The 15,358-nt window shown below is 37.8% G+C and overlaps 2 protein-coding genes across 3 annotated transcripts in view; one reads left to right on the top strand and one right to left on the bottom strand.

Annotated features, from left to right (window-relative positions):
- LOC134251912 (uncharacterized) overlaps positions 1 to 15,358 on the top strand; it is a 154,251-nt gene that overhangs the window by 63,859 nt on the left and 75,034 nt on the right. The gene's annotated exons all lie outside the window — the stretch shown is intronic.
- The window catches only part of LOC134251873 (sodium- and chloride-dependent taurine transporter-like), a 56,520-nt gene that overhangs the window by 5,588 nt on the left and 35,574 nt on the right, over positions 1 to 15,358 (bottom strand). Inside the window, exons 12-14 of one of the 2 annotated variants that reach the window (XM_062734296.1) lie at positions 14,339 to 14,439; positions 13,841 to 14,020; positions 13,303 to 13,506 (exon numbers count right to left, since the gene is read on the bottom strand). In XM_062734296.1, coding sequence (XP_062590280.1) covers positions 13,303 to 13,506; positions 13,841 to 14,020; positions 14,339 to 14,439 — 485 coding nt within the window. Of the gene's footprint in view, positions 1 to 12,861; positions 13,507 to 13,840; positions 14,021 to 14,338; positions 14,440 to 15,358 lie in introns of those variants that run through there. The other variant, XM_062734295.1, reaches the window with a different exon arrangement.

Below are 15,358 nucleotides of genomic sequence, written 5' to 3'. Positions count from 1 at the left end.
AAATTCAAAATCTTTTTATTAAAAAAAAAACAAAAACGGTTATTTTCGTAATTAGATTAATTAGTGTTGGATAGAGGACATTATTGGGAGCTCAGAGTCGATTTAGACAAAAAGTTAGTTTTCCCTACCATCGTGGAAACCAACCTAAGACCAGACGCAGTTTTAGTGTCCCAGTTGAAAACGTTGGTCGCAATCGAGCTGACTGTGCCATGGGTAGAAAATTGTGAGGGGGCACATGAGAAGAAGAGCCTTAAGTATGCAGTCCTCATGGCAGACTGCAGGGATAGAGGCTGTAGTGTCTGGCTGTTTCCAGTAGAGGTCGGCTGTAGAGGTTTCCCAGCACAATCAGTGCGGAAGCTGCTCACACGATTAGGTGTATCAAGATGAGCATGCAAGACAGCAGCAAGGAGACTGGCAGAAGCAGCAAAGTCATCCTGCTGGATATGGCACCGCCGAGACGATATATGCTGCAAGTCGGGATCCATCGTGTAGTGGATTGGTCATCACTGCTGACCCACCAACTGGAGGATGTCAAGGTTAAGGGTCTGAAACATCAGGTGAAGGTTGGGGACCATCTGAAGTCGATCGGAACCGACAGGCGAGCACCATGGGCAGATAGCTTAAGAGTGCCAAGCTGACAGTATAATATAAAAAATTCTTTAGGATTATCTGTCAGAGAAACATTTTTTTTTATAAAAAATTCTAATGAAATTCATTTTTTGGATATCAGAAATTCGAATACCTGATATCAAAATTCGATTTTCGAATATAAAAAATTCATCAAGAAATCTATATTTTTATATCAGAAAATATTTTTGATATCAAGAATTATTTTTTGATATAAGGAATTCGAACTTTTTAAGATTTTTTTTAAATATCAAAAAATACCTGAAAGACATTAACACGGCACCTCATGAATAACCGCCTTATAGTTTTGCAAGGCAAACATTATTCACCGAAGATTTAGAATTATGTTTGATTTAAAGAGGGATCTTTTATCTCACCCGAGCCGAATGTGTCTGTCTACTTGTCTTCAAACTCTGTACATTTTAGATATCTTCTCAAGAACAACGGGGCCAAATTCAGCTAAACTAGCAAAGAAGTATCCCTTGGTAAAGGAAGTTCAAATTTGTTTCAAATGAAGGACCAGTCCTTCTTCCAAGAGAATGATAATTCTTGAAAAAAAAAAGAATGACATCTTTTTGAAAATCTTTTAAAGAATCCCTAGATTAGAAAAAAATAAAACTTGCTAATGTTCTCAAGAACAGCATTTATGACTATAGTCATATAAATGAAGAAGCGTGCTCAGGAAGTGGAAATTCTTTTCAAATCATGTCCTCGGAAAAACTGTATGTATTTGAAAAGGAGACCGCCCCAAAGGTTACATACACACTGTTTTTATCCATACCATACAAGCACTTCCGCATCAGTTTTGTGATGACCTAGGTAACTAGAAGGTGTAGATGATGCAGGTAAGTATAGATATATCCTAAACATATGTTTTACCATTAAAAACCAAAGTTTTCATCAATAACTGCATTTCCCTTCATCAACCTTTTGCAGAACTCGTAGAAGATCATGGCTGGATCAGTAAAGGTAAAAATTCAACTCACATGACAGGTATACTTTATTTCTATTCATTTACCCGTTGCCCATCTTGACGTGCCAAGGACTAAAGAATTGAAGACTTGACATAGAAAGCCCCTCTTTAATGTACATCTCTCATGTAGAATGCATTAAAACTGGTTTTTGTTGCTCAATGAGCTGATTGTATTTTCATAATGTTGCTCTATTGAAAAGGGCTATAAAGTTGCCATTCATCTAGCATATACGCTATAGATAACGTCTGGTTATTCTGTCCATACACAAATTTTACAAGAAACAAATTCATCCAGATATGGGTGCTGGGTTTTCCCGATGGTCTTTGAAGGCTTGATTTGTAAGAAAAAAATATCACTTTTCATTATTACAAGACGACATTATACTTTCCAGCTCTGCAAGGAAATAAAAGCATTTCCTGCCTGTTGCAAAGTTGTTTAACTGGTATGAAGATAGGTTTCCATGGTTTACCTAAACTTTTAATCGTGACCTTTTGTGTTTGTGTTTGGTAAAAGTCGGATTCCATTCCTGTCTAGTGCGCCTCTCTGATGAGTATAAATTTCACCCACCCTTGAAGCCGTTAACAAAGGAACTAGAAACACAAGACAGAAATTTCATTTTACAGTTTTGGAAATAATGGTCGTAAATTTGGTTTAGAATTAAGCTGAATTATATATTCCTTTAATTAATTCTGATAAGTTTGTATTATTATTGTCGGAACTGTTGCTCCAGCCATTGTGAATAGATGCTTTTGCTGACCCACAACATATAATAGTGTTCGACTTACAGCTATACTCTTTATGCCGGTAAATTAAAATAGCTACGGTGGACTCACGAGGACATTTCAGGTTTGTGAAAGACTCTCTTCTGTGTCTAACACTATCTTACTGAGAGTTGCAGATAGTTTTTCTCAGAAAAAAAATTCCTGAACCTTTGTCTTTTGAATACAGAGAGAGCTGATGAAATCAGGGCCCTCAAAATGGACTTGGAATAATTAACTGTCCCCTCTTTCGTGTTTACAAGTTTCTTATTATGGGTTGTTACCTTGTTAGCAGATTAAGTAGGATTGGAAACCATGTCTGTCTTATAATTAGGGAGGGCCATCAGAATAAGGTCACTAGGCTCCTGATCTACATTTTTTTCTAGTACTTTTGGAACTAATATTGGCGATAGCAATGTTTATGCAAATCTCCAGTTAAATTAATGCATTTCCTGCTAGAGGATCTGGATAAGGAGAAAAATGTTATTTTTCTATGTGTTTTGTGAACTTTTGTCACAAACAGCTTATAGCGGACCCAAAACGGACAAAAAGTTAAACTACTTCCTGATTCAGAGTCAATTTTGTCATTTTAGGACTTTGTCGTCCTCTAGGCAACTGACCCGCTATCACATATCTTTTCCAGGTTATGTTTGCTGCTCCAAATTGTACCCTCCAAAGTCGACACCATTGCAGAATCCTCATGTCAACATTCAGACGATTCTCTAGGTTTTGATATAGAACACCACTTGTGAGTTTTCTATCCTCAATAACGTTAACCATGCGGGAAACTTGTATAAACCATATCTCTTGGAGTAGAAAGAGAACTCAACGGTAAGTACTCAGTTATCTATTGATTTGGGTGTAGGATTGATTTGGATTCATTAATAACTAGACCTATCCATAAGCAGAAGGAGAGTTCTCTGTAGGTTGGTGCATATTGTCATTCGATCTGTGGAAAATCCGTTGAAAATTCAGAGTGTAAGTAAAGGACTAACAATTAGTATGAAAAACGTCAGTCAACATTCCACTAAATGATAGATAGTATACGTCCGCATACACAGGTGACGACTGATAACACTGAACAGTTACTGAGTCAACCGCTTTATATAGGGGTCCTCAGATATAGCGGAAGTCCGATCGATAATGGCGGACATATCCCTCTTACGAATTGTGTTCAGCTTTAACTATCACCTGCATTTTGGTTTACGTCTCCAAACTTTTATGATACCCAAGAACATCTTTTAAGTTCAATCAATTTTTGAACCGATACAAGTTACCGTCAGATAAAATGATACTAAAGGGATTTCAACAACCTCGTTTATTGTCGGTGTTTGGTAATTATTTGGTCGTCATAATGGTTTTGTAAACAAATAGAACCTTTCACTGGGTATTTTTCCGTCTACTGAACAATACACTGCTGTAGGAAACATATGACAGAAAAACAGTAAGAAACATGTCTCAATTTATTCGAAACCCTGTGTACAGTCAGAAAAGGACACATTCTCAAGAATAATTGTCAACACCAACACAGGGTCACACAACAAATTTACCACCATTGTGAAACAGCGTCAGTAGCGTGTAAAATCCCCTCGGATGGCCAGACAAGCTCTTATTCGGCGTGGCATACTCCTAACGAGACTTCCCAGGTCGTTTTGAAGAAGGTTATTCCATTCCTTGTGCAATGATGCGGCAAGTCATTGGCAGGAGGTTGTTGACGTTGGCGTAGCCGCTGTCCAATTACTAGTATGTCCCAGACATGATCGATGGGGGAAAGGTGCAGACTGAGTGTGGGCCATGGTAATGTGGTGATATTCTGCTGTTGGAGATTATTTGTAACGATATCTTGGCCGTATGTTATTTGGCATTGTCATCTTGAAAAAATGAAACGTCGGCCATAACGACGTGCAAACGACACAACATGGGGTGCCAAGAAGTTGTCCAGGTAGTACTGCCCTCCAGCAGCAACATGCAAGACTGTTCTGCCGGTAACAGTGATACCTCCCCAAACCATTACAGATTCACCCCGTACCGATCATGTCTAATGACATTAACGTCATGGAAACGTTCGTTACATCGGCCCCAAATCCCCCTGCGTCTGTACAAGAAGTCCACAGTGAACCTCTACTCATCTGAGAACATTACGTGATTCCATTGGCGATTATCCCAGCGTTGATGGTGACGACACTATTGGAGTCGGGCTCTAATGTGATGATCCCTCAAACAGGGATTGACAAGAGGACGCTGGGATTGTAAATGAAATCTATGCACTCACTACCAAGCCATTATCCCTTTAAAGTTAAGACCTTATCTAATTTGCTGTTACCAGACGATTTCTCAAGGCAATGGCGCGGATGAACCTGTTCTGAGTCTGAGTTGTTGCCCTTGGTCAACCGGATCGTGGTCTATTCTGAGCAGACTAAGGAGCACGATGTCTGGACCAAAATCTGCTGATAACAAACTGGCAAACATTCATTGCCCTTATCACAGCGACCAGTCTTGTGTCAACCTGTAGCATACCAAGAGCAAGTAACCTCTCATTCTGTGTTATACGGCGCATGGTCTCTGTTTAATTATAAACGATTTCAACAAGGGATAATCTAATGCTTTCTCTTTAGAATCCATCTTTATAGTTGCTTTAAGTTTCCAATTCAGAGGCATGCAAATTTTGGCACGACACCCTTGATTACCAGTAGCATCCCTTGCAGATCGTGAGAGTGTGATTGATGTGTTTGGGTGATGAATTTATTTGGATATGGCTTTCTTAGGAATCTATAAAACATGGTTTCGTATCCCTTTGTATATGTAAACATTGAAGGGTTTTACATGCTACAGTATCCCCTACTATTTTGAATAGTATATAATGTGTAACTTTCTATTTATTTGAATTAAGATATGAGGGCAGGTATCTAATACCCCGATCTGACTGAAATCAAAGCCTTTGATCCGCTCACCTTGATCGCTACAGAAAAGTATTGTGCAGTGTAGAGAGGGTTCTTAGGAATAGAATTGAGAAAATTAGATTCAATTATAGGAAATCCTTTTGCGGCAAGTACACTACAATCCCAGAGGAAATGTCAATTTTCAACCCCGACTTCTCGAGCCATTCCGACTGGTGAAAAAACAACAGTTGTTTTCTGACCTCTGACAGACAGAACCGAAATGATGCGATTGGTCCATTTTAAGTCGCACGAATTGAAAAATTCTGCGAAGCAAATGATCACGAAAATAGAATTCATACTCGGAAGGAGTACGGTATCTAATTCCGTACACATATGTGCATATACTATCATCTTATGTACCTTTTTATCTATATTATAAGGACATGAGTAAAAGTTTGATGTAAAGGTAACAATTCAAGGTGTTGACAACTCTATCAAAGCAAATATTAATAGCAACAACAGTTCGACACCATCTATAATCCCTAACTATCTAATTTTCCGAGGGCATTTGCAATAAAACTGCTCCAAATTTATAGTACTTCATCACTTATTTCAGTGGTTCTCCTGAGTTTGGAACAATACAGCAAAATATATAAAGATAATATTATTAGTTTGGTTCTTGCGCCGTACTATGCTGACGCCCATTATTGGTTCAGAGATAAGAAAGCACTTCTGGCAAAGGCTAGGCTTCTCTTTGTGACTGCTTTTGTTCCTCTTGCTGTTGAACCTAGGCAAAGAAAAGGTCAATTTCTTCTTTGCTTTTCAGATAGAAGGCATTGATCATATTCTTTCTCCCTCTACCTACTTAAAATTTTATCCTGTATATCGCGACATAATTATGACTGCTTATTTGCTTTTACTGTGTTTACTGAATATCATTGTCAGATTATCGGCATAGCTTAAATCGTCTATGGTGGACATATTTGTTTGTTTTTAGCATCCCTTTTAGAAAAAATATAAACTCATTTTGAGATGCCACCACTCGCCGATAGGTGGCTGCTTATTAAAACCCTTACCTGCCACCTAAAACCCTTGAGTAACGAGAGGATTTTTTATGCAAACACCTACTGCATCACTGGTTCTAGGTTTATATGTTCTCACCCGAAGGAGGGTTTCCACGTCCCACAGTAAGATTCAAGCCCGTGATGAAAGGATCAGCTCCTTACTCTGTGATTGTAGAGCAAACGCTCGAATGACTGCCCAGTGCAGGGGATTGGTGAACATGAATTTTTTCCACTCTTTCTATTATTAGTGCATCTCATTATATGTGTTCAGAGGGGAAGGTAGCAGCTGATTAGAAAAAAGGACATTTAGTGAAGCTCCCCCAAGAAAGGAGATCTTGGACACTGCAAGAACTGGCGTGGTATCATGCTCCTCTCTGTCCCCAACAAAAACCTGATAGAATAATAATGATAGAAGAATAATACTGAAAAGACTCAAAGATGCTTTAGATGACCGACTTCGCTCAGAACAGGCAGGCTTTAGAAAGGGCGAGTAGCAGTCAAGACTACATCTGAACTTCATTGACTTTGAAAAGGCCTTTGTTAGTGTTGAAAGAAAGACATCTGGAAACTACTCCAGCATTGTGGGAGTACCTTCATTAACTTCATACAGCAGTAGTATAACGAGGCTACATGTAAAGTTATCAAAAAAATTACAGAAGCCCTTGAGGTGCAGACAGGGGTAAGACAAGGCTTTCTATACTGTATCCAATAATTTTTCTACTGGTAGTGAATCTGATCATGCGGGAAACCACTAGAGATGGCAAGACGAGAATCCAGTGGACTTTCACTCAGTGTATGGAGGACCTCGACTTTGCTGACGATCAATGTCATGTCCCAGAAATATGAAAATATGCAACTCAAGGCAAATAGGCTTGCAAAGGAAGCAGCAAAGACAGGTCTACAGGTTAACATTGGCAAGACATAGGTAATGCGACTTCACAACAAACAGCAAGCACCAATCACGCTTGGAGAGCAAACTCTGAGAGATGTAGACTCCTTTACATACTTAGGGAGTATCGTCACAACCACTGGTGGAACAGATAAAGACATAAAAGCAAGAATTAATAAAGCGAAACACGTTTCCATTACCCTCAAGGCTGTGTGATGTTTAACAGCATAAAACTCCGTATCTATAACACCAATGTTAGATTTGTACTCCTCTAATGGTCTGAAACATGGAGAGTTACCACCACCACCACCACCACTAAACTACAAACCTTCGCAAACAGATCTCTGCGACAAATACTAAACATCAGGTGGCCAGAAAATATAAACAAGAACCTGTGGAAACCCCGAGGCAAACGTCGATTTGAGCGTCCCAGGGCAACTTGGCGAAGGTCTTGTGAAGAGGAAATCAGAAAGTGTGGACATAGTTTGGAACACATGAAAAAGACTACTCAATACAGAGTGCAACGGAAGACTGTTGCTGAGGCCCTATGTTCCGCCAGAAACCAAATGGAACCATTATTACCCTGATAACCATAAGAATGAACAGGAAACGAAAGTACTCACAAAACTGTTCAAAAGTTATGATCAAGGTTAATGTTCTGTAAAAGTAAGTCAGACTCCAAGTTCAAAATGTCAAAACTAATAAGAGGTACTATACGTGTGAAGTGTTAAAGCACTAATATCATCTTTTTAAAAGCACTAACACCATCCTTTGACACGTTATGACCAAGATTCAAGTTTTATAGAGTTTTGCAAACGGTGGTCAGTCACACTGCAAGGTAAAGATTCAATAATCAGAGAGACAGGGCAAAAACTATTTGCCCTCAAATTTTCAATTACTTGGGTATGAAAAGTAGGCGTGATTAACGATATTAAACATGAGTTTTATGTACGAAATAAATTCTTGAAATAATGTTATTTCAATGTTTCGAATGAACAGAAGTTGAAAGAAAAGTCTTTACAAAATACGAAGAGAAGAGAGGGATAAATATAACAAACTTGGCGGATGAAAGCAAGCACTTAACATGTTGAAATATGAGATTACATATTTTGATGATGGTAATAATACATGAACACGTCACCTTACAGATTCAAGTCAATTGGAGGTTTCAGATGAAACCAGTTTGTAGAAACGTTTGTTATCTGAATACTGGCAATGTCAGCATAACAATACAGGCATTGGAAAAAAACAATAGTTCTGGTCTGATGGAAGTTTCACAGCATAGACTTTCATATTATTTGGGAATCAGCGGATTAAACATGACTCTGCAAGCTTCAATGTATATGCTTCATATGGAGCTTATTTTCCTGTAAATAGCAAATTAAATGCTTTTTTTTCTTGACAATTTTAAATTATGACTCTGCAAGCTTCAATGTGTATGCTTCATATAGATCTTATTTTCCCGTAAATAGCAAATTAAATGCTTTTTTACATGACAATTATATATTACTTGTTAAAAAGAGTTTATTCCAGTTCCATGATGACCCTTTGGGTACATATTAAAAAAAATGACCTCAAAACAGTCTTAATAATCGAAAAAAATGAGGCACACATCAATTTGAGATGGAAACATTTCAGCAATCTAAAATGACTTTTGAATCTCAAATTTGAGTCGTGTACATTTATAACAGTAATGGTTTCGGTTTGAAAATTCGTGAAATCAACTTTTCTTGTAATCTTTAAAGTAGCTTCATGACCGTAGGTACCGGGGGAGCACTGGAAGGGGTTGTCCTCTCCCTCATTAATTTTGCTGACATATAGTACTCTATAGAACACATAGCCACTAAAAGCCTACGCTCGTGCTCGCTCAGTAAAATGTCTGATGACCTTTGATTTTGCATGTCAAGTAATTTTTGGCACTTGAAAGTGCCCCCAACTGAAAATATATGACTCCCCCTAACTGAAATCGCTTCCTACGGACCTGCGCATAATCGGTAATTATACTGCTTTAGAATCAGAATTGTAGCAATTAACGTATTTTTTTTATTCATAATATACTATTAAAAAAATTAGGGATAATGGAGTTTGTGATCAAAATGTTCACATATACAAAGGAATACGAATTCATAATGTATAATTCCTTAACAAGGTAGCATTTCAAAAGAAATTCATCACCCAAACACATCAATTATTCTCTCATAATCTGCACGGGATGCTACTGATGATCACGGGTTGTGACACAAATTTGCATGCCTCTGAATTGGAAGGTTCAAGTCACTCTCAAGAAAGATTCTGGGAGAAAAGAATAACATCAGCTGAAGTCGTTACCACAGAGACCATCTCAACAGGATGAGAAGTTGCGTGCGCCCTGGTATGTTACATGTTGGCACAAGACAGGTCTCTGTGGCAAGGACAATGAATGTTTCCCTAGTCTGTTATCAGTAGATTATGGTCCAGACATTGTGCTACATGGTTTGTTCAGGATAAGCCACAATCCGGGCGACCAAGGGCAACAACTTAGGCTCAGAACAAATTCATTCACATCTTTGCCTCGAGAAACCGTCTGGTAACAGTATATCAGATAAATTCTCAACTTCAGGGATACTGGCATGGTAGTGAGTGCACAGATTTCACTTACACGCCCGACGCCCTCGTGCCATTCCCTGTTGGAGGGATCGCCACATTAGGGCCCGACTCCAATGCTGTCGTCACCATAAACTCTGAGATAATTGCAAATGGGACCTCGTAATGTCCTTTGATGAGTTGATGTTCACTGGTGATTTCCTGGACAGACGTGAATGTTTCCCTGACGTTAACTTCAATTTACCATCGTTGTGAAACAGAGTCAGAAGAGGGTAAACCACATCGGTTGGCCAGACAAGCTCAAATTCGGCATGGCATACTCTTAATTAGACGTCCAAAGTCATGGGGGAAAGGTCAGGACTGAGTGCTAATCTGTAACGATTCTGTGACATATGGCGGTGTCATCTTCAAAAATGAAACGACCACAAGGACATAAAAAAGCCAGTACTGCCCTGTGACACGTCCAGCAACAACATGCAAGTTTGTTCTGCGGGCAACAATGATGCCTCCCCACATCATTACAGATCCACATTCATATCGACCTTATTTAATGAATATAACATCATGGAAACGTCCGTTACATCTGTCCAGGAAGTCCACAGTGAACCTCGTTTCATCTGAGTACATTACGTGGTTTCATCGGGAATTATCCGAGCGCTGATGGCAACAACACCATTTAAGTCGGGCCCTAATGTGACGATTCCTCAAACTGGGAATAATATAACACAAGGACGTCGGGCGTGTAAGTGAAATTTGGGTGGTCGATTCCTGATGGCCTTGCCACACACTAGCAAGCCGCCAGTATCCTTTGAAGTTGAGACCTTATCTGATTTGCTGTTACAAGACGATTTGTCAAGGCAATGGCGCAGATGAATCGGTCCTGAGCCTAATTTGTTGCCCTTGGTCGACTGGATCGTAGTCAATCCTGGAAAGACCCTGTAGCACGGTGTCTGGACCATAATCTGCTGGGAAACATTCATTGTCCTTGTCACTGCGACCTGTCTTTTTGTCAACTTGTAGTATTGCTAGAACACGTAACCTGTCACCCTGTTATACACGACGCATGCTGTCTGTTTAATTAACGACTTCAACAACTGATATTCTGGCGATTTCTCATCAAATGTTTCTATAGAGTGGCTTTAACCTTCCAATTCAGAGGCATGCAAATTTGTGATCCTCAGTAGCATCCGTGCAGATCGTGAGTGTGACTGATCATGATGTGTTTGGGTGATGAATTTATTTGGAAATGCTTCCTCATTAAGGAACTCGTATCCATTTTGATCACAAACTACTCTACTTTTTTAAATATTGAATATTTAAAACGGACAGGTTGAATTTTTAAATAGCAAAAATCAAAAGAAAAAGATTGTTTCCATTAAGGATTGATCTATAGTTTGCGTTTTCAGCTTCCGAAAATCTTCAAAACATCGACTCGCACCACTGAATATCGAGTTAGTATAACCCATCTGAAACACTATTTAATGAATGAAATTTCAGTTTTAATAAAGAGTATTTATTTTATATGATTCTGGTTATTATTTTATTGACTGCATGGTATCTTCTAAGAAAAAGGAAACATTTCAGATATTGTGACCCTGCGTAAAGCCTGACGTTGGCTCGCTTTTCCTTAATGTATAGTAATTACGTGAAATCAAATACCGGTATAGTATGCTACCTGCCCATGTGATTTCAGTGTGGCATTATCGAAAGTAGATTGTTCATATACCCGATATTAAGGATAAATATCCAGAACTTTTGATATTTCAAAAACGACTAGAATGTTTATTAATTGTATCTCCACTCAAGAACCGTATCCAAAGTACCATTCCCTTTTAAAGACCGGTTAGATGGATCGAAGACATCAGCCAACAACTTGCAACAAGTGACAATGAAGTAAAGAGAAAGTGAACAGTATTCAAACTTTGAGCAGATCAAACACGGACTTCTAAAACATTAGAGGTGGGATCAGATGCAATGGAAGATTGAGCATCCCCTGCTGACCGGTCACACCCGCAGTGTGCTCGTCACTCGTCAGGATCGGTAAAATAACGGAATAATCCGTCGACAATTCATGTGAAAACGATGGCCCAAAAATCAATAAGAAAAAGTCAGCATTTGACTAATGATAAATTGCATTTGCTGAAAAGGTCATCGTGCAAAATAAGAACTGTCCGGTAGTTCAAGTCTTTATTCCGTCAACTAGATTCTCTTTGTCTGGAGCCATCCAGTCCTTCTGGATCATCTGACTCCACATCCTTCTTAAACTGTAGCATTCGAAGACATCATTTTGTTGGATGCTTTCACGAGCTTGTCGAGGAAAGTTTCCAAACACTACCACCATCAGGTCACTTTAATGTGCTAAGTATCGGTCAAGGTTGTCTACATATAACAAACCAAGAGTGTCCGGACCAGGAGGATCTGCTGAACCAGAAAATGAATTACTTAGTATATTTCAAACTAGACTTTTACAGAAAATCTCCTGATCCATTTGTTTGATTCTTTTGTCCCTTTACGAGGTTTTCACTCACATCAAGAAAGCACCACTTGCCTTTGAAAGGCTGCATATTTCGACCGGCACTTGGCATGTAAGGCCTCTGAGCAGTGACACGGCTCACATGCATGTACAGTTTCGAGCTGCACGAAGAAATTGATAAGAACAAATACTGAGGGTAAGAATACCCTGCGTGGAGGTACTTGGGTCGCCATAGAGCCGGCTGCTTACTTAAACAAGACTGTTTGATAAGATTTTTTTTCTTTCCATTTGAAAAAAGAAACGCAACAACATCACTAAAACATTTAACTTTTATTTGGAAATAAGTGTTACACCACTGGAACTACATTGTACATTAAAAAGTCGAAATGTTTCATGATTTTAAAGAGATAAAAATTAATCAGTATAAACATATCATTCATGGAATGCCCTAAAAGCTTAATTCATTAAATATGAAAAGAATATTACAAAACTCATACCTTGTAGAAATCAAAACAAGTACTTTTTAAGGAATTAAAAAAAAACAATAATTGACAAAAACAAAAATAATCTTAGAAATAAAAACAATTCGATAATCCATTCCAAATTATATCTACATTGTTTCACAAGGTTGAGAGTTAAAAATTGATTTTAAAAAATCGTTGTCAGTACTTTAATAAAAAAAACCCCACATGTTCAAGTGGTAATGATATCTTTTTCTAAAGTTAATTCCTGTAAAATCATTATATACAATATATTAATACAACAAATGATGATTTGCTTTCCGAGATCAAACGGAACAATTCAGCGAATTCCCTAGGAAGCTCCACGGAAAATTAGCAGAATATTGTTTTTGCAGTTCTCTAGTTGACACGGTACCATTACCGCGACTTGGCTGGCGTTGGGTACTTTCTACAAAATCACTGCATGCTGCCAAATAGTTTTAGTTCCTGACTTCTTTGAAATGAGAAACAATTCGTGAACATGGTCATTTGTAAAAAGTGAACAAATTTGCATTGAAGTTTGTTAAAAGCTGAACATGTGTAACAACACTAAACATTGTTTGTTCCATTCTGTTGATTTTGCAGCTTCTGTAATTCCACACTGTTAGCCAGCAGAGGTACATCACGTGAATAATCGTCCTCTCCAGCAGTCGCCCCGGGCACTGTAAAGTCGCTTTCATCCAGCTGAATTTTACTAAGGTCTTCACCTTGACGCAGCTGATGTCTCCTCAAAATGGGACGAGTTGTAAGCATTAACCTCTATATAAATATATAAATTGAAAATTGAGTCAAAATGAAAATTAAAATGTAAATGTCTTCTTTTTTATTTACGCATGTTATTTCATAATTACATTCCATACTTGTGTTCTGTCATATCTTAACGTTTCATTCAATATTAAATTTAATTAAAAACAAAATAAGATGTTTTCTATTTTTGCGTACCAGCAAATGGTTATCTTTACACTTGACACTGAATGTAAAGGGGACAATAGAAGGACAAGCATGTTAACTCTTACACAGCTGTATTCCTTTTCATGTGTTAATAAAATGTTATGCACATAGCCTTTTACATGTATATGACTTTACAATGTACCTGAGCAAGTGACCCCTTGGCATCAATAACTCTTTTAACAAAAATGATAGGTATCCATATGACAGAAACCATGGCTAACGTCCAGCCGACGCCTATGGCCCAGGAGGGATATTGGTACTCTACGGTTTTCCTTTTATACGTAAGTTCCGAATAGCTGATAGCCCCCATTATGAAGATCGTCTGAAAGAAAGAAACATTCGCTTATGTCCTGGTTTATTATTAATTCATTTCACTTGAAAGGGAAATGATATGAGAAGAAGATTTGAAAAGATATGGAAATATGACTGATTTATGTCACCAACTTTACCAGAGATACGTGAGTCTACACTATACATGGTAATAATTTAAGGTGTTTGAATGCTAGTGATTATTTTCTTTGTAAATTACCAGTTCTCGACAAAGTATATGGAAAAATAACAGTGCATGATGTATAATTAAGAGAAATGAGAGCTGTCAATCGGTAACCTAGGTAATGACATTGTATATGTAATTACTTACTAATGTGAACACGGGAGTAACGAAGAGCCAGGCATATTTCATGACAATCGAGATACGGAATCCAAACATCAGTTCCAGGTTGTCATAGTAACGATTAATACCTAAAAGAAAAATACTTAAAATGAATTTTCTAAATATTACTTCATTAAAAACAAGTTCTTGCTACGTTAGTAAAAGAGCAATATGTGCATTGAAATGTTATTAAAGATTTACTACTGTATTAAACATATTAAATTTATTTTTTTTTTAATTTGCGTGTTTTTTTTTTAATAAGGCAGGATATGTTAACTGCAAAAATGAAAGCATAGTGTTTTATTATCTGCTTCTTGATTATTTTGGGCAAAAATGCATAATAGTCTGTCATTACTTTGGCATACTTACTGAACCAAAGTTACTCGACATTATCAATTGTCTGAGAAAATCGATCACCCCCTATTCGCTTTCATGTGTGATGAAAGAAAATGTATTTTTAAATAAAAACCTTGAAAAAATAAAACTGAAACACCCCCTTTCCATCTTTTTTTTTGTTTTTTTTTGTAGTGGTCATCTAATTGACCACTGCAAACCAAAACCTGTACATAAAATCGTACACCTTATAACACTGGAGCTCTTGGCTGCTCCTGGCGAAGTCCTGTTGTATTCAAACGCAAACGGATTCCATTCCATTTTACAAAACCCCCGTTTCTATACCGCCTCAGAGAACAAATTTAACTTTGTGCATAATAAATAATATCAGAGTGAAAGCCAACACACACCTTTCAAACTTCTTAGAAATAAAACTGTGCTCTTGGAACGGAAACAGTGTTAGTATTTAGTTCGTCAGTTCATATATGAGAGTTATTTATACACAGAACAGTACGTTAATGAACTAATAAACAAAAAAAGTTTGTTTGTCTTAGTGTACTGGTCCAATAAAAATTGACCCGTTACCGTAGTACAACAAAAGTAACACATAGTCCATTATGCAAATACTATAAATACATACATAAGTTTGGCGTAATGGGGGCCACACAGACCAAG

The sequence above is a fragment of the Saccostrea cucullata genome, unplaced genomic scaffold, assembly GCF_032062105.1.
Source record: "Saccostrea cucullata isolate Sc308-1 unplaced genomic scaffold, CSIRO_AGI_Scuc_v1 ctg599, whole genome shotgun sequence".
Classification (NCBI taxonomy): domain Eukaryota; kingdom Metazoa; phylum Mollusca; class Bivalvia; order Ostreida; family Ostreidae; genus Saccostrea; species Saccostrea cuccullata.
Note: the sequence above shows the minus strand (reverse complement) of the source record. Positions and strands in the feature narration are given on the sequence as shown.